The sequence below is a fragment of the Falco punctatus genome (assembly GCF_963210335.1).
Source record: "Falco punctatus genome assembly, chromosome: 4".
NCBI classification, from domain to species: Eukaryota; Metazoa; Chordata; class Aves; order Falconiformes; family Falconidae; genus Falco; species Falco punctatus.
This window is the reverse complement of record NC_137583.1, coordinates 11,839,108-11,859,157: the sequence shown is the minus strand read 5'-3', so window position 1 is coordinate 11,859,157 and position 20,050 is coordinate 11,839,108. Positions and strand designations below refer to the sequence as shown.

Below are 20,050 nucleotides of genomic sequence, written 5' to 3'. Positions count from 1 at the left end.
TTTATGCCAAACTTAATTTTATTTCTTTATTTTACAAACAAAAATATACATTTATTCTATATTTTCTCTCTTTACCCCCCCAGGCATAACACACTTCTGCTCATGGACCATTTTGAATATGGCCCAAAGTATTATATATACATAAAAATACAACAGGAGGAAGGTCAGTCCATGACCTAGTGCAGAAGCTCCTCAGCAGCAGAACATGGGACACTCCAGAAATACTGGAGTCCTGCCAGCAAAGGACAGGATGGACCTGTCTACCACCTGCAAAGGTGATCCTTCAGCACTGAATTCAGCTGATAAAACCGCAAACTCATAACCTGCTCTTCACATCACCAAGGAGGGCAAATTAGTCCTCTTGGCCAGGGTGTTGAGTCAGCAAATACTCCTTGGGACAGAAAAGCAGTTGCTCCTTTATTACTCAACTGCTTTAATACCTTCGTATCTCTTGGCTCTGTCCAAGGCCCACCAACTCCAGGGAAGCTTTGCAAGTTTCCCCACTTCCTAAGAGCAGCTCGGGATCAGTGTTGTAAAGCAGCATTAGGAGCAGCAGCAGGACAATTCAGGCACCATGTCATCCATCCCTTTTAGAGTAAGTAAGCAAGCAAGCATGGCTCGGGCGGATTCACAGGAAGTGACAGGAGGAGCATGGAACAATTCTGTAATGTGGCAAGGGCTGACTCTGCCAGTTGCTTGTCCAGCTCTCACACAGTCATTGCATGGAGGGGAAAGGTTAAAGACTGTTGACCTAGGTGAGACAGTTCAGCTCTCACACACAAATAAACAGAAGACTTTTTTCCTCAAAAAGTAAATGTGAAAAAAAAACCAAACCCAAAAACAAAGCTGTGGGGGTGGTGTTTGTTTTCAAGGTGCCAGTGCTACTTAAGAGGCCTGTCAGGCAAAGTCCTCAGGCAGAACAGAGAGGCTTCGTTGCTCATTAACAAAAAAATATAAGCAAATGGCCTGCATAGTTTTGGCAACCAATACGAACTTTGTGTTCTTACCCAAACCTTCTTTCCCTATGTTGGGAACATGTGGTAGCAAATGCTTTCCCCTACATGCTCATGATCCAAACTAACACCTCCATGCTGCACCCTGTATGAAGATTTCCCAGAAACTCTTATCACAGTATTCTTCAGGAACAGGAGTGGGTTGGGGCAAGAAATTCACAAAGTCCCCAAACATTTCAAATTCCTTCCTTCTACCATCTCTAATGGCAAGTTGCTATTGCTTGTAGCAGATCTCCACCTACTTGGAGGACTCAGGTAGGAAAGCACTCCCAAAGCTAAAGGAATACACCCCTTCATCTGTGGAGAGCACACTGAGTCCCAGAAACCAGCCTGATGCAGCTTTCAGCTGAACAGTCCCTGGATAGGAACACAGTGTCTTACAACTGCATGCCAGACAGCTCAGACAACAGCAGTTCCTTTTCCAGCATGGAAGAGAATAATAAGAAGTTCCAGATAGTCTTTAAATGAATCACGCTCCACATGCACGTATTTTCAACATATCAAGCCACAAAATCTATTCAGACCAGCAGAAGTCTGGGGATCTGAAGTGCAACGTAAGAGGACACTGCCAGAGAAACACATCCATATCTCACTTGCCTCCCAACTTAGAACACCAGCTGGCTTGATTCTAGTACACCTATGATGCTTGAGTTTCCAGTCACTCAGTACTGGCAGCTCGGACACATCATGGGCTTCTGCTCTGCCTCAAGCACCTGAACATCTCCAGAGCCTTCATCTGCAGAGTCGGGTTCCTCCTTCACAGCACTCTCCAAGACCCTGCCAGATCATGAAGCAGGCTGCAGGTGGAAAATGCACCTACCTCACAGGTTTTATTCTTGAAACTCAGCCCTGATTCAGTGTTGTTACTTAGATTTTCCTGTGAGCTCAAATGCACAGTAGTATAGCCCACAGATTGTTTCACAGCTGCTTCAGCTCAGCTAGACAGTAGCACTGCCTGTCCTTCTTCTGTCTCCCTATTATTCAGCCAGTTCACATCTATGCTGTTAGCTACTAGCCCCTCAAAATGCTCCCAGGGCACTCCTTTTAATCCCTAGCAACTGCAATTCATGATTTTCATCAGTATTAGCTGAAACCAGAGATAAGCCCAGCTGACCAGCTTCCCTCTTCAGTCACTGCCATCACCACCACCTATGCTGTTGCATTACAAGACCCAGGCAACCATGCTGCTTGAAAAAGCCCAGGAAGACCATCTTTGGTTTCAACGACCAAACTCTTTCTATATATTTACAATACAGCAGTCAAATCAACACCCTCATCCCTAAACACCATTCCCGTAATTGGCAGACAAATGCTTTCAGTCATTGAAAAGGAAGAGGTGCCAGTCAGGCCTGTCTTCTGGGTCATATTCACATCTGGAACACAGACGATCAAGAAGGTTCAGTGTTTATAGTTTTATGAACAAAACTGTTATACATTGTTCTCAGGTAGCGACAGAAAATGTTCTTTCCAACAGGATCCGGGCTGCCAACTTAATTCCACAATAGGTTTCAGAAATCCTAAGGAAGAGAGGAAAGCCATGGCTGATAGCCAAGGGCAGATTTCCAATGGATATCCTAACAGCTGTGGTATCAGAGAGTTTGGAAGGAAAAGAATGAGGCATCATGTGAAGGAAGTAGCCCTGCCTCAGGCATTGATGGCTTTCCAGCGGTCACTGTCTATGCTGTTGATGCTGCCCACATGATATGGCATAGAGGCCACATCATCAAGATAGGCTGTGGTGTCAATCTGTGTGCTCGAGTAGAACCCAGAATCCATTCCTTCCTTCTTGGCAACAGCGTAAGGGTGGGGCAGGTGCACATCCACATCCTCAGGTTCATCCACCTGACATTTGTAGGAGAAAAGGATCTTCGGTTCAGACCTGGAATGATTAAAGATTCAAAATACATGCTTAAGCAACATAGTATCACAGCCTTAACAGTATCCTTAACTGAAACTCGGCAGCACTAAAAAATTCTGTGTTCGGACCCTAAAAGCTCTCCACACTAGCTTTCAGTCTTGAAATATACCTAACAGAGTAGCTGCCATAGAGTAATGCTAAATGTAGTTCTGGACTGAGTCACCTATGAGAAATATAAATGGCAGAATCCTGACTAATGTGGGAAAGGTGTTCTATGCTTTGGAAGTTCTGAACTACTGAGGGCAACTCCACTGGACTCCACAGCAGCCTGGTCACCAACACAACAGAACAGAAGTCCACCTCAGGTTCCATCCACATGCATCAGAAGACCAAAATACAACACTTGTGGATCAGCAGTTTCCATCTCTAACTCCAGATGCTGTTCACTTTATTTTTTTTTATTTCAAAAGGCAATAGAGGTACATTTTGATATTTTAGGAGTACTTTATGTTCCTAGTTATTTTAAAGCCTGCTGTTTCTTGCTTATCGACAATAAAAGCTTAAGTCTACACCGAAACACTTGGGTTTTTCCTACCAAGTTGCATCTCCTCTGAGCGGCCACACGGCGGCAACCCCGACCCAGGTACCACACTCCCGGATGCTTTTAACTGGTGATTCTTGGGCCCACTGTAGAGGGGTCCTGAGCCTAAGAGTTACCGAGCCCCTAGATCCTTTCTACAAACCTATCCCCAAACTTACCTAGAAGCCGTTTAACTTCATTAGTTAATTAATTAGTTCAATAGTTAACAAATTCAGCGGAAAAACTTTGTACTAAACAGACACTGAAGAAGCAATCCTCATAAAGGTTTGGGAGGAATACAGCTGTCAGCTATACTTTGCATACAAAGGAGTCTTGGATAGAAGCAAGCAGCCCTGGGTCACACAAGAAAAACTTCAAGGACAAATTAAAAACTGGTTCCCTAACTGGCATTCTAGTCACTGCCTTGATTCTACAGATGGGGAGAACCTGAATGCAAAACAATTCAATGACAATATATACCCTCTGAACTCCTGTCCCTGGCTACTCACCCAAAGAAGCCTTTCAGGAATGCCACATAAATGAGAGGTGCAAAGAAGCTGAAGTAAAGGAACGTGGTAGCATCAACACAGCTGTCAATGGCAAAAGGGAACATGAAGGAATTTAACACTCAAGCACAATACAGCTGGATAACACCAGTCACATCCCCCCAGAATGATCCAATTTCCCTCCAAAATGTCCAAGCAGAGGGCAAGGAAAGTCTTGTACTAAACAAATTCAAACTGATGCAAACACACATTGCCGTCAACTGTGTCACTGCTCCTAGACACTCAGAAGGAACCATGCCAAGACCCAAGGTCTGACCAAGCGCACAGTCTCAGCGCTGCCAATTTTGACTCACAGAAGTGACACCGATCCCTGCAGAATGAGACTCCAGATGTGAATATGGGTATCTCCATGCTATTTCTAGCAAAGAGATTATTTCCTCCCTTATTACCTATGAAACACAAGCCAATGGCCAGGCAGGCACCACTGGACTGAAACTATTACCCTCATTTACCACCTCAAGACCACTGCAGAGCACACAGCTCCACAGAGCTCTGCTCTGTGGGTTTCCTGACCACTTAGAGGTCTTTCTGCACAAAACAGATCCAACCACTTTATTCGTTCTTACAAACTCTGCAAAAGTTTTGGTTTTTTAGGAGAGGCAGTGTTGAAGGACATTCAACTGCAATATGAGAAACCAGGTTACAGACCTCCTCCAGCATACGTACCACAGTCCTTCTATGATATCCACACAGAGGAGGGCACTGCCCAGGCCCTGCACCAGGTTCAGCAATGCCAGAATTCCAGCATAAACATAAAAACTCTTCCTGGCTGTGGGAAAGCATTGACACAGATGAAGCTTAACCTCATAAGCACCAGCCCAGTGCAAATCTAATGGAGATGGCAAACCCAAGAGAAACATTTCATCATCTTCTCTGTTTACAAACTCTTGAAGAATTAAGACTGCATTTTCCTGTCCCATGCTGGCAGGACTGATGGAGGTACAGTGGACTAAACCCTACCCTCCTGCATCTGTATACACATACACGACGGGTTTTGAAAACACATGGTCATGTCAACACATGCAAAGATTTCATAGGCAAGCATCTAGAACCAGTGCCAGTGACATAAATGAATGTAAGAAACAAACAAAAAAAACCCCACAGCTAAACCTGTGCCCTTCCAATGTACAGTAGTAACAAAACTGTTCAGGAGACTTGGACAGGAGCAGCAGGATATGCTGCACACTAGGGAGATCAGGCCAAGGACCCCTGCTTGTGGCATGTGCCACACATATCCACTCCTTCAGGGTAGTGATATGACATAGATGCCAACAATACTTAGAAAGAGAACAGCCCAATGCAAACATCTTAGTAACAGCTTCTCTCTCTATTCAACAACTGCAGACATTCTGCAACAAGAAGAAAAAACAGAGAAGCATCTTAATAAATGCCCAAATAAAAATTATTAAGCAGCTCCCAATTAGTCTTACTTTCCCAGGGGATGACGAGCATGTACACGTTAGCATCACATATGCATTTCAAAGGAAGCTATTATTAAGAAGCCAATTTTCACAGCTCTCTTAAGATAACATATTTACATTACATCTGTATCATTAACTGAGTAGTAGATCTTGTTTTGTTCACGTCATTGTTTAGCTACTGAAGTAGCAATCTGCTCTCCAAAAGGCACAACGTACTATTTTTCCAGAGATAACTATCAGTCCTTTGCCATGTATCTGTACCCTGAGACAGTGGGATTTATCTGCAGCACAACCAGGAACTTCTTACTCCCACCAATGTTTTATCCTGGCACTGTCTCCATCTATAGTATGGAACACACTACAGTCACTTACAGGGCAAAGAAATCCGGTCTTTCAGAGGAGTTTTTGGAAGAATCACCACCAAGGAATAGACCTGTTGAGACAAAGAACTAACTGTTCCACGGCTGCTTGGTTACAAATTCAACAATCTTTGCAGGGATGGTATGTGGTGTCATGCGCTCCCTAGATGTCTCAGGACAGACCCCCTGATATTAAATGCAGTGCAAATGGTACAGATCTGAAGGCCCCACACCTCACCCCCATCAGCACAAAAAGACTGGTCACTGAGAAACAAGGGAGTGAAGAACATCTGAACTCAGCTGGAATTCAGCTGCCACAGCTTACATCACTGCCACCACATTTTTATTACTTCCATCTTCCCTGCCACATGATGTATCAATGCCACGCTGTCTCAGGCAGGAGGGCGATTAGGGCTTTGCTATACACAAATCATCCTCCTTGCCTCAATTATAAAATACAAAGAAGTTATCAGAGTGCGTAACACATGCCCAGTACTTACCAGAAAGAAGAAACAGGAGCTGGCAAGCCAAAAGTGTCTTCCTCCATGGCCATAAATGTTGAAGTCTTCTGCTGAGAGGTGGGCATCGGGGTACAGGATTTCCAGGGTGCCCTAGGAGAGAAGTGGCACCAATATGATTCTGTTCTAGGCAGCATCCTCACTAGAGTGGGTGTCAGGACAAGAGAGACTGTTTAAAGAAGTTCAGACAACAGTTGTTGCTGCCACCTAAGACCCAACCATTATCCTGCTTAGTCCAAGTTAAGATCACACAGGAAAAGAGGACGAAACTGAAAACAATAAGTGAAGGGAAAAAAGTGACAGGAATTTGCATTTGATGGAAACCAGCATCAATGACATTCCAGAAGAGAGGCTGAATGAAGGGACAGGGGATGCAAGCAGTTGTCTGTCTGAAATAGACTGAGAGTTCTATTTCCAGCTCTAAAGTAGATCTCTCCTGCTGAAACATCCAGAATATAAAAGCCCACACTTGTGCAAGAATTAGGAAAGGACACTGTTTCATTCACTTGCATTCCTGAAAAATGGTATGAACAGAAGCTGCTATACAGAGGAGAGAGAAGAGTGCTTGTAAGCACTACTGAACCCAGATACAGCTCAAACACTTGATATTTAATGAGGCTCCTTCAGCTTTATCATGTGGTAATGATCAGCTCACTGCCTCGCAAGCAAGAGCCTGGTCACAGAACAAAGATCTGTGTGTTATTCTGGCACTGCCCCAAGTACAGAGACACAGGGCTGACCACTTACATACCGAGAAGAAGAATAAACCCAGACACATACTGCATTGTTTAGAGATACGGAGACACAGTTACTAAACTGAGCTAGCAAGCCAGCTGCTAGTTTGAAGGGAAGCAAAAGCTCTCAGCTCTCAAAGAGTCAGAAGACAAGAGGCCCGCTGCACTGCCCTTATCTGACACACACCTCAGGTGTCTCCATTGAGTTTTCATGGCACTTGAGGCTAGATTCAGAATTTGTGGCTCAGGTGTGAAAAACATCTCACTCCTGTTCCAAGATTCAGGAAAGGAGGCACTCCATTTAAATCTCATCTCATTTCTTCACCTTGGCTGAGCCACTCATGCCATAAATAGGACAAGGAGATACAGTTTGGTGTATATATGCTCTGGGGATCCTTATACATTGCCCCAAGCATCCAGTCTTCCCCCAAAATCTCATCCAAAGAGCAAAGCTGCCACTTTCCAGATAGCAGTTCCACACTTAACTGCCTAACTCCGAGCAAAGTCCCCTCTTTTGCAAAGACTAATTCTTCTGCTCCAATGTACTTACCTGCGTGACAGAATATGCCAGAGACAGCACTGTAGTGATTGCCAGAACACGTTTCACGCTCGACTTGCTCTCCAGATGACCTGGAATTAAGGAATACAGAAGTGACTCAGCATGTGAACCCAGCCCTAGTAAAAATCAGTTCTCTCCAAAACCAACATAGGAAAACCTTTTTTATTTCCAGAAGCCTTCAAGGGAAGGTTAAAGCCCACCTAACTGCTTCCCTGTTTGGAGAGTTGAGCCTTTCACAGATAAAATAATACTTACAAAACAGCAGGTTTTAACTTGCTTTCTTCCTGCCCACACAAATATAGAGAAAGCAATTAAGTCCTTCTGTTGAGGTTACAAAATAAATTAAAAAAAAAAAAAATCAGGAATTACTCCAGTATCATGTACACTGAGATGTAAAGCTTCTCAGGAACAAAAGTTGATGGGAGAGTGGGTTAGAGCACGGAGGAAGGGCTCACATAATTTAGAGAAATCCACACTGGAATATCCTGAAGCAGACAATCTCCAGAAGCTCTGTGAGCCCTCCAAAGATGGAAGAGCCAGCGCTCAGGTATCCCACTAGCAGATGCAACAGTGACACCTACCAACCCCTCTCCTGTACCTCTGACCCACAGAAAGGAGTGTTCCAAACAGCATTTTCACTTGGACAAGTGAAAAAAGTAGAGTAACAGATTGCAGGTACAGTTAAAGCATTTGAATGAAGCCAGGATGGAGTCAAACCAGCCGAGGAGGATAGAAGGACCTCCAAAGGAACCATCTTATATAAAATGGGGTTGAAGCAAAGATCAGACCATTGATATCTGCACAACTCTTCACCTAAGCTGTACATTCCTTCACCACATGCATGCAGGACACACAAAGCACATACATAACCTGAAATCACACAAGTACAGATCTGTAAATACAATCAGGCCTTCAACCATTTCTAACTAAAATTTGCCAGTTTGCCTTTTGTCTTTATCCTAGAGTTCCTTCACTTTATAGAGTCAGCCTCTCCACAAACTTACAGATGCAGCCTCTGTGGAAAGAAAGGGAATAGGAAGCATTCAAAGCACTCGGAAACCTCCTGACACATACCAAAGGCAAGGCCTAGAATCACCACACTCAGTTCAATCGCCAGAAGGAAGAACCTTGTGATCTCCCACAGGATCTGAGGGATAACAGAAATCAGACAAACATGATTAGATGGAGCCAGGAACCATTCAGAAGTTAACACATCAAAACTCCACTCTGCTCCAGGGGACGGCAGCCTCCAAGTGGAGCAGGTCATTTCCACAAACTCTCCTTATGCTTTGTAGGGATACTAATCATATGCTTGTCCCAAGACCTGTCCATGCCTGTGAAACAGAACAGTTGTGTGGGAGCAAGCAAACAGCATGCCTACGGAAAGAGGAAGTCACCTTGGTTTGCCACACTTGAGAATCTGTCACTTGTCTCGGATGTGTTCTTTCTGCTGTGCTCCAAGGAGCACAAATCCAGAACAACCTCAAAAGTATAATATTTAACAGTGCCTGTTCTTAAGCAGTAGATTCTGCAGTACAGTTATGACTGAACAAACTCAGTATTCTGCACTCCTCCAAAGTTACTGGTCCCTAAATCTAAAGCATATTCAACTCTAAAGCCCTCCCACCTCCAGCTTGTCATTTTCATTCCCATTTTTTACTTGGTGAAGAAAGAACAAAAAAAGCAGCAGGTGAGGCAACATTCCAGGTGGTCATGCAATAAATCAGACCTAGAACAAGAACCCAGATTTTGGCTTATTAATCCTTTTCCTCTGAAACTGAATGGCACTCTCTCTTGAAGATACACAGATTTCTAATCTCAGAAAACACACAGTGTATATGTGTATATATATATATAGGAGAGAAAACAAAAGAAACATGAAAGACATGATAGAACATGTGTTTACAGGAAAAACTGAGAGTGTCTGTCCTATTGCATGACTTCCCAGCAAGGTGCACTTAGCAGCAACACCAACAGAGCCAAAGAAAAGCACCTTCTCACCTCTTCTCCATCGTTCAAGTCCTGGACCTACATCTATTCAGTAGAGGTGAATGAAATGCTACAAACATCCAGCCACTCACAACAAGCACTGCTTTACAATGCTTTGACACATAACATTAAAGGGAGAAGCAAAAGGTCCACACTGATCCCAGAGAATAAAGCCAGAAGACCTGTACTCTGCAGGTGGCTCTTCTTCCTTTAACAGCTCAGCAACTACAAAGCTTTTTGTTTTAGGTAACATTCTGCTACAAGTCAAATGACCAGAAAGGAACAGCACGTACAAGCTATTTCCTGTTTGCTAAGGGTTCGCTCTGTGCTCAGAGTGGCTGCAAGGACATTCAGATATCAGTCTCCAAAGGGTATTTGGTTTTATTTGCTTTCAATACAAAAGAATTAAATGTTTGTCAAAGAGCCACTCAAATATTGCAAGAGTAAAAGGCCAGATCTGGCCTATCCACTACAGGCATCTGAATGTTTAGCTCTTGCAAAGCAAAGTCATCAACAGGAAAGTTTTGCCGCCACTGCTTGTGCATCTATTTTCGGAAGGCCATTGTTTACAGCCCTGGATGTTGTGGTCATTTAGATACAACTATCAGAACAGGATTCTATAGTATGCATAGCTATGACTACTGCAAAAAACAACACATTAATCTTGTGTGCACTTAAAAGGGAAGCCGGAGCAGGTTGCTGTGATCAAACTGCAACAAAGCACAGCCTATAAAATCAGTGTTGTACCTACCTTATCAGCAACTGTGGCAGCATCAGAGGCACTCACAGTCATGGAGACAACAGCACGAGCAATACCAACTAAAGCCACCACAAATACCTACACAAAAAGATACCAAAAGTGAGCTCATGTCAAGAGGCACATATGCAGTAGTGAGCAGAGACCCTTTTGGAATGCCATTTCCAAGTCAGCTTTCAGGCCCGATAACATGTACCAAAGATTTCCTGTAGCAGATTAGAGTTAATTTGCCAAAGGAGATTCCTTAGGCCTGTTAGAGGCAGGAGTACTGGCTCAGAATTTTTTATGGAACAAATTTCCTCAACAGTCAGATTAAATAGCTCTGAAGAGGTCTCATCCACTCCTTACAACGGTATCTTCACAGGCAAACAGTCTTCCCACCCTTTAGTCCACTGGGACAAGGGAGGAGAAAAACCAGACTAAACCCACATCCCTCCAAATTACAAGATCAAGTGCTTGGTATGACTGAATAAATCAATCACAACAGATAACAGAAGCCACTTGATGCCAACTACCACACTTCAGATCTGTAATAAAACTAAAATCTGCATAAAACCTCAGTCAACACTAACAACATTCAGGTATGCAGAGGAAAAAAAAAAAAATCACCTGCAGTCAACAGTTTTAAAACATCTTACCCTGCTGCACAGTGCAACATAGAGATACCCAAGTCGGCTCATGTACCATTTAAGCATGACAGCATGGAGCTCAGCAATGCTCATTTTCCAACTCCAGTACTGTCACAGGAATTACACAATTAAAAGCTTGGTTGGATACATCTCCTCTCTGCTGTACAGACTTACCCTCTAAGAAAGCAGATTCTTCCAGATAAAAATTCTCCAAGTCACAGGCTAATTCTAAGGATGCAGGTATGAGACAGCTAAATCTATCAGAGAACAAGAGTCCAAGCTGATTCTGAAGTGGTTGGAGAATCCAAGTGACCAGTAAGACACCTATAGATGAATATTTCCTCCCTAGAGGAAGAAGGGATGCAAATGGCAAGAAAGAAGAATACAACACTCCCTCCAGGGATGGAAAACTCTGAGACAAAACGCTGACAAAAAAGATCCCCTGAATATAATGGTGTTCTAGAGTAGCAACAACTCACAGGAGAGGAAGATACACCCTTTTTGCTTCCTCTTTAAGTAGGTAGAGACTCTTCCCAACCTATTAATTTCACTGTAATAACTGACCCCACAAGAAAGCACTCCTTCAAGACATGACAAACAGCCGTTTGAAAGGAAATCCTCACAGAATGCACTTCCATCCTCATTTCCCAGTAACATACTCCAGATTAAAACGAATGAAAGCATTTTCCTCTAAGGCTGTTTCATCACTTTCTGCTTCTCACTCTGTTCTGAAAAAGTCAACAGCAAAAAGTCAGTTCACGTTTTCTTCCCTTTGGTTTATCAGGAGTTTTGCTTTTCAAAGCCTTTGGCATAAACTTCCTGCTGAGCCGTGTGCATTACTGGAATCATAAGGGAAGATTTAAATCCAGACTGGAAAAGGCTTGTAATATTTTTAACGATTTGGAGCATTTGTGCGTACATCTAGTCATCTAAAACTGTGCACAAGCCCAGTACCGACACTCCAGGCCTGAAAGAGCTAACAAGAATTGCCACCAAATTCTCAGCTGAGGCTACTAGCTCAGATTTGGTTTTGATGCTTCTTGGCTTTTACCATGTATGCAGCCCAAAGAAGGATGCCTCCCATCTAACCCAATTCACATATATATTCACTTCTACAACCTAATAATGTACTAAACTCACTGAGAAAGAGCAAGCACATTATGCTACACACTGAGGCAAGCCAGGATCTCAAAAATCACCTTTGATAAAGCTTCCAAATGGTATTTTTGAACAAATTCAGGTAGGTCCTTAGCTGCATTTGCCATGCCCTATGAGCAGTATCACAGTTAATAGGTATGCTGTTCAGAGATTAGTAAAGAGATTGCCTTAATGTGTTCAAAAGTTGCTTGTGCCCTTTTTAAACTGCGGAGAGGAGAACAGACAAGATCTAAGATGTTTGAGAACTGTGACTGTACTACTTATATACTGTTTCCACCTTTAAGAAGTATCAAGAACATCATGAAGTCAGCAGTCACTTTGACATGATGGGAAAGAAACTAACAGGATTGGGATTCTACATTCCCAGACTAACCAGAACCCCATCACATCACCATTTTCTAGGGCAGATGACCAAACTTTCAAACAGCTTTATATAAATTATTCTCCAGTGTTTCACTTTCACTACCTCAGTGAGAAGCTGGTTTTGTGTCACATGCTACTTACTGCAAGGAGCAAGAAAAGTACAAGATACTAGATTCCAAGACAACAAAGCAACAAGAAGAAAAAAGGAAAAGAAGAAAAAAAGATCACCACAGGAGAACAAAATCCACTCAAATCCAGCAGATATGGTCCCAGAGTCTGTGAAAGGCAGAATTCAGACAGTGAAAAAAAAAACAAAAAACTGTGTCTACTTCTTGTAGTACACCTTCAACTATCCCTGCAAGACCTGGTCTAGGCTTTCTCTCCCTAGTTCAGTGATACTGTTCATGAGTGGCAATTCAAAAAAAACTCTCACTCATCAGTTCAAAAGCACAGAGCGGTACTCACTAGTATGTAGAATGTAGTGAAGATTGGGCTGGAAGTGACCCGGATTTTGGCCCTGGCAGAGGGCAGCTTCCAGAGAAGAAACATAAAGAAAAGCACATTGGGAACCAGGAGCAGAAGATCCCAGTAGCGGACTCTGCAAAAAGTAAATAAAACAGGGGTTTTTTCCTGTTCTTCAGCACCTAGAAGGGAAGGCACCAGCCACAGTCCCTTCTCAACCAAACTCTGAGAAACCAAGCTCTTTCCCCTGGCCCAGGGTCAGACTGTGGTCCCATTTCCTCCATCTCACCTGGACTTCCCTATGTCCTCATAGAGCAACAACAGGCACTTGTGCGGCACAGTGATATTGGTGTCATTGATTGCCTGCGTTGTTGTCGGGGTCAAAGTTGTCACGTTATCCAGTGCTGTCACCAGGGCAGTCGAATGTGTGATGTTGTCAGACATGGAGAATCTCATCACAGACATCATGGACTGGAATATCCTGCCTTCCTCCTGGTCCAGGTCAAACACAGCACAAGACAACCACAGCAGAGACAAAAAGCAATGTTAAATTAGTTGTGAGTCAGAGCTAAAAAACACATCCCTGCCATTAGACCCCTGTACCACTGCTTCCTGCTCATTACAGCAAATTACCATCATCAGAAAGACTCTATTACACTGTGAAACACCACACGCCCTTACTCTGCACACAACCATTAGGATGGACAGTACAAAAACACTATCTTGTATCAGAATAACAAGCACCTTCAAAATAGCATAATACTAGGTTGGATTAAATTTTGTGGGTTTTTGAGCTTTCGCAGATTCGTAGAAGAAATCAGGACTCAGCAGCAATACATGGCATCATCAGATGGAGACTGAAACCCTGCTGTACAAGACCATTAATTATTGTTCTAGCTCCCAAGATCAAGAACTTACAGTCAGTCATTTGATTTCAACTACTGTGAAGAAAAAAATTAAGGCCCTATCCAAAACCTGTTGCTGTTATCAACCCTGCAGTCAGAGCAAGGAGAGCCTCACATACTTTTACCTAAAGGGACTGCGCAGACTTTATCTTCCAAAGCCAACACTGGAAAAAGCCATGATCCGGCATTTTTTGTCTAACACTCTGCAAGACACCAGATCTATTCTGATTTTAAGCACAACAGTAAGGCTGGGAAAAGACAGTCCCTAAAACCCTGTGAGCATAAAGTTCTGCAGCTTCTTGACATCCACTAGTCCCAATTGCATTGACTTTCTCAGACATAAATCAGCATCATCACTGGTAGTTTACAAGCCCAGAACCAGACACAGTCCTAATGGGTTTCCTAAGGTCAAACTCTCAGGCAGCACAGACCTATGGTGAGAATCAGAAGAGACACGGCGCTCAGTTCTTCTGCCTGCCCTACCTTACACCTCTCCTGCCCCTCAGAAGGATGACAAGAATGAACTTCCAATTCCTCTGATGAAACTTTTTTGTACTGCCTTCTGCCATCTGCCCATCCCCCAGGCCCTACACTACTGCAATATTAACTGTCCCTCCAGAAGTTAAAGGGAAACTCTGCTCTGCCATCCATAAAACTCCACATGCTCCATGCCCATGCTGGTGGCTTTGGCAGAAACCACACCAGCAGCAGTTCATCTCTCTGTTGGTTCTAAGATCACTGTGGAAACTTTAAGAGCACTATGGCACACAGTACTTTAGATCAGGATTTAGGATATATTAGAGTTTTGACATAATTTCCCTTACTAAGCCTGCTTCTGACTCAACGTATCACTGTGTGCAAATCCTCTCCCCTTCCCACCCTAAAACAGCAGCCCTCATGGTTAAGGTACTTACCTAGCTGTGAGCTGAATACAAACACAAGGTGCTATAATCTCTCCTGGCACTCCCCAAAGAAGTGGTCACAGACAACACACAGATTGAAAAAAAAAAAAAAACAACAAAACTTTATCAGCTGGCATCTTAAAGATGCACACTGCCAGAGACTCTGTGCTACAGTTAATCCAAGATTTATCTCAAAAAAAAAAAAATCTCCATTTGACTTTAACTCTGGCTGGCATGGCAAAAACTGACAGCCTCCATGACAGGACTCAGAAGGTATTTTCCCTGCAAGGTTCTGGGTGACTCACAGGTCAGAAAGAATCAGCACAGCCCTGTGTCATCTGTTGAGCTTTTAAGAGTTCAGTAGCACCTTCCTCACAAACTGCTCCAGACTGTCAGCCACAGACTCTTCTTCTTCTTCAGAGGTTGACACTCTTCCTAGGTCTTCTCTAGGGGTAAGGGGATCATCCCACCCTCAGCTAACAAACCGTTCCTTTGATTCATTCATGGGGACAGATACTCGCTGAGCTAGGATTTTTCTTTTGCAACTGGCATCTGCTGTGCTGCACAAGAGACATCATATTAAATAAACACATGCAGACCTGGAAAGATTAACTTTGTGTTGAGATAGCAAAAATCTGTGCCAAAAAATCCTAGTTCTAGTAGAGGTTTCAGCAAACAACCTTTACATTCCAGACTTATCCCTAAAAGCATATTCTCTTCCCTCCAGCTTCTCACTTCTCTGAGCTGATGCCATTAAGAATGATTTTCTGTTAATAATTTTTCTCCATTCTCTTCCTCTGAAACACCTCTGCATCTCAGTAGTAGCAAGGACAAGTATGCTCACATTTGTCAACACAGAAGAAAATCTAACTGTTTAAAAAGCTGGGAAAGGGCAGAAATAAACCCCACAGAGCATGGGTAGCATGAGACCAACTGCAAACCATCACACCCTCCTAATATCTCTTCTGGGACAAAGAATTTGATCTGTCTGTCCCACTGAAAAGAGCTCAAGTGAGAGAATTGCATGGGAAAAAACACCTTCCTCTCAAAAAGGAAAGGCTCCACTTTTTTTCCCTAGAAGCCACCACTATCACACAACAGCAGCAAGCTGCTGATAAGAAGAGGAGTTGGCCACATGTAACAGGCCTCCAGTCACGAGGTTTCAAAGGGTAAAACAGAATCAAGCTTACCTCTCAGCCCGGCTGCTTGCTACAGCCTGGTATTAGTATCCTATTCTTCCTCCCAAGATGGAGTATACACAAAAAATAGCATCAAAACATCCAAAATGATAAGAAAGGGCAGCCAAAACCATCAGCCAGACAGCATGATCATCATGCTTTTCTAATAGCTAAAGCCTACAGCAAGGATGTGGAGAAGTGGTGTGTTCCTGTCAAAATCCCAGGCAAAAATTCTGTGGCCACAGGACCAGGAACTGATGGCAGGGATCTGGCTAGGCTTCGTCATCACCAGCAACACTGATCCTTACAGCACACTGTCCAAACCTTTGCCCTGATTAGTCCAAAATAAATCCTGCCAGCTGAGCATATCCAAGAGATCACTCACCACACCCTGCCTCCACGGGGCTGTTCACTTCAGCCAGCCCGACCTATGCAATGGGGGTAAAATCACTCCGTAGCCACGTAAGAGGAAACCAGCGCAGTAGTCGTGGTCTCCCTTGTCCTCCTAGCAAGCAGCTCTATTCACTATAGACCAGAAAACAAACTAAAACGGTTTTCTACGCTACAGCTGAAGCCAGCCTGACTTTGTGGAGGCCTATTCCTCTATCCAGGTGCTAGACTCCCAAGTTGCATTCCGATTGAGAATATCTGCAGGACTCATAGGTTGCTGTGACAGAGTGCTGGGGAAGGCTCAGCTGCATCTTCAGTGGAAATGATTGCCTCTCACCAAGTGGATGTTGTTTCTGGATTCATGCCACTGTAACTGTATCGGAGCTCAATGAAATTCAGGGCCCACATCACTGGCAATTCTCTGTGCTCTCAAAGCCCAACTACATAAAGGTAAATGACACACTACCAGAGTCACAGCTCTAATAAAAAAACTTAAGTTTTCTTCCTTTCTGAAAACAGTACCAGAAAATCTTGCAAGTATAGATCATATTAAGGTTAAGACTGCTCCTTAAAATATTGCATTTGTGCAAGAAAAAACTGCACTAGCCAGATCCCTGCCTAAAGTACAACTGTTCCTTCAACAACTTAAACACTTTAAAAGAAAAAAAAAGCCTTTTTTCCCCTTTTCCTTTTTGAGAAGGCTCTTCAAACCTCACTCTTGGTCACAACAGTTGCGTTTTGCATTTCACCCTTAGAATTTACAAGACAGGAATTTCCCACCAGTGATGAAGGACCTTGCCTCCAGTTTCATTCTCACATCTTGTTCTGAACTAAACTTGAAGAAACTGCAATGCTAAAAACAACCAAAGAAAAATACCAAAATCAGAAGTATCAACAACAATCCAAAACCACAAGACAGGGAATTCCAATTCAAGGATTTCAGAAATAAGTTTCCTATGTTTTTTGTTGTTTTGGTGGGAGTTTTTCCCCTCTAGAAGGTGGGTGCACAGACAAGCAGCAAGAAGGTGGCAAGTGAAGCAAAGTAACAGTACATGGCCACTTCATTCCGCGCTGGCAAGGAAGCGCTGCCTATTTTAAAGGCTGCTACAGGAACCAGACAGCTGGAGAAAATCTTCAGTTACTTTCTACCCTTCAGGCTGGACAAAGGTGCCTCTGGGCCCCCCTGCCATAGCCGGGCTCCCAGGCTGCAAAAGGGGGCACAAGCTGCCCTTTGAGAGATGCAGCTGAAGCCTTTGCCAAGGGCCGGGCCGAAACCCAGGGCCCACCCAGGCCCCCGGTCACCTCCCAGCTGACACCGACTGTAACCGGAGAACCGCGGCGCCCCGGGCAAACGCACGAAGCCTTTTTCCTGCCGGATTCCCCGTAAGCACAGAAAGGGCAGCGGGGCGCGGGCTGCCAAAGCCTGCCGGGTACGCTCAGGCTCCCCTGGCACCCCGGGAGGGCTGCGGCAGCCCGGCCACCCCGGGGGCCCCGCTTCGCCCCGCAGCGCGGCCCCGCCGCTCACCTCACAGGGCCGCGGCCTCCGCCGCAGCCAAGCCGGGCCGCCGGGGCAGGCCCTGCCGCCCCGAGGTGAGGTGCCCCGGCACCCCTCCCCGTAAGCCCCCTCCCGGCGCCGGCCCCGCTCCTACCCGCCGAGGGCCCAGCCCGCCCGGCCCTGCCTCCCCGCCGACGGCGCTCAGTCGCGGGGGCCCAGCCCCGCCATCCCAGGCTCCGGCCCCGCCGCTCCCCTCATCCAGGGAGCGTCGCTGAAGAGCGTCCCGAGCAGAGCGCCGCGCCGCCAGAGCAGACGGGCCGACGCCTTTTCGGCCGGGCCCAGCGGCACTCTTGAGAGAGGGTCCCTGAGAGGGGTGCCGATGGGGCCAATCAGAGACCAAGTGAAGACAGGGTCCGTCACCCAGGCCAAAAGAAACAGCGGCACGAGCCAATGGCAAGGGGCGGGAGGCGGGACGCGAGGGGCGGGCCTGCCGCGCTTTAAAGGTGTTCAGTCCCCGTCCGGCGGGACCGGCAGCAGAGGGTAAGCGCGGCCTTGGCGGTAGCTGTTACCACTGGAGCGCTAAGACCCCTCCCTGAGGCAGTCCTGAAACGGGGGGCAATATCACAACCTCCCCATAAGCCCCAGTACTGAATCGCACTGCCTGGGGGCCAGGTCTACCCCGGCCACTCTCCTCAGGCCTTCCCCCAGGCCAGGGTGGGATTCCCCCCCCCCCCCCCCCCAATCCGCCCCCGGGCCGGGCTGGTGCTCACCCACCTCTCTGTGGGACCCCCGTGGCGCTGGGATGCCCACCTGCTGCACCTCAGCCTGCCCTCGCACCTCCTCATCACGCAGGAGCCATGGCACCAGTGGCTCCCCCAGGGCCTGCCAGGCCCCGCCACCATCTTAGCATGGAGCGAGGGGCTGTGGCGAACAGGCCGGCAGTGACCCCGCGGGCCTGCCCGAGGAGAAGCCTCCCCTCGCCACAGGCAGGCGGTGTTGGATGCTGCCTGTAAAGGTAAAGGCTCTGTCTTTCACAGTCCGATTGTAGCTTCCAGGCCAGCCTGCGCAACCCAACATCACACCCAGCAGCAAACACTATGCTCGTGGGATCCAGCACCGTGTCGTCACACACCTCAGAGATGAGGAGAAATCTGCTACTTCTGAGGAGGAATTACTGATTGCAAGGCAAGGAAGATAATATTTCTTCCACGAGCAGGATCCTGTAATCAAGTTCCTGCAGGGGAGAACGATTAACAACCAACCTGGAGAGTCTGGCTTTTAAGGAAAGGTTAAAGGTGACTGAACTAACCTGGCATAGCCTGGACAATAGCAGATAAACATGATAAATAATTAGCAGGATTTGGAGGCACAAATACCAGACAAAGAAAAGAGAAGTTTGGTGTAGTAAACAGGGAAATAACTGGGACAAACTGGCCAAGGTTTAAAAAGGAAATTAAAGGAAACAACTGGCTGAATATCAGGTTATTCTCAGCAGTAAGAGCTGTCTGACTGAACATTGTTTCGAGGGGGGGATGCTTATCTCAGTAATTTCAAGGACTGAGGGATAAATTCTGACATGGTTGTCTACCTGTGGTTTACCTGGAGCTCTGGGAATTCCTTCTATAGGAAGGCAAGGCTTTTGCTAAGATGAAATTCACTGCACAAAACCTACATCTCTTTAGATCCTTGTGTTGATCAAGTTTGTACGCTGTGCTCTAGCAAACAGCATGCACAGAGGGTTTCAGGCCCCCATGCATAGATCGTTCTCAACTTAAGTCTGCTTGATGCTCTTCTCAGGTTTAATTTTCCAGCTTCACTGCAAGCCTCATAGAGGGGACATACCCTGAAACTGCTGCCTGCCTGAGCCCTGTTCCTTTGATTTTTCCACTGGGTTGAAACAGGTTTTTACACTGGTGTCATGCCTTTGGAATGACATCTGGAGAAGGCTCTCCTTAGCTTGTCTCTTCTCACACTGTCATTCAGGTTAATGATATGTTGCAATATTTTGATACGTTCTATTTATGTATCCAAGCTCAAAGGTTCAGCAGGCACCAGCATCTCTGAGTTATAGAAGGAACACTTCTGTTTAAAGAGAGGTAAAGTGCTTCTGCCTAACAAGTGTCTTGGTAACAGAGTCAGGAGTAAAATCCATGTCTTCTCACTTGTAGCCTCAGGCGCTAACTAATTGAACACGTTACCTCCCACATAACTGTG

At 45.4% G+C, this 20,050-nt stretch overlaps 1 protein-coding gene and 1 long non-coding RNA gene across 5 annotated transcripts; one reads left to right on the top strand and one right to left on the bottom strand.

Moving 5' to 3' along the window:
* On the bottom strand, nt 1–18,115 carry TPRA1 (transmembrane protein adipocyte associated 1). 4 transcript variants are annotated; one of them, XM_080384907.1, is made up of 11 exons: nt 17,991–18,115; nt 13,256–13,458; nt 12,970–13,102; nt 10,349–10,435; nt 8,683–8,755; nt 7,600–7,679; nt 6,298–6,408; nt 5,811–5,871; nt 4,684–4,786; nt 3,961–4,041; nt 1–2,892 (listed from the first exon to the last, which is right to left on the bottom strand). In XM_080384907.1, the coding sequence occupies exons 2-11, from the start codon at nt 13,432–13,434 to the stop codon at nt 2,658–2,660; spliced, it is 1,143 nt and encodes a 380-aa protein (XP_080241033.1). In that variant the 5' UTR covers nt 13,435–13,458; nt 17,991–18,115; the 3' UTR covers nt 1–2,657. The 4 variants fall into 4 exon arrangements, with proteins under 4 accessions (XP_080241033.1, XP_080241034.1, XP_080241035.1 ...); XM_080384908.1 differs by having other exon boundaries at nt 13,256–13,455; nt 17,991–18,096; XM_080384909.1 differs by lacking the exon at nt 17,991–18,115 and adding an exon at nt 17,867–17,976.
* LOC308062832 lies at nt 15,950–19,434 on the top strand. Its single transcript, XR_013927713.1, has 2 exons — nt 15,950–17,724; nt 18,874–19,434. It is a non-coding gene; the product is annotated as an uncharacterized lncRNA (long non-coding RNA).
* The last annotated feature ends 616 nt before the right edge of the window (nt 19,435–20,050 follow it).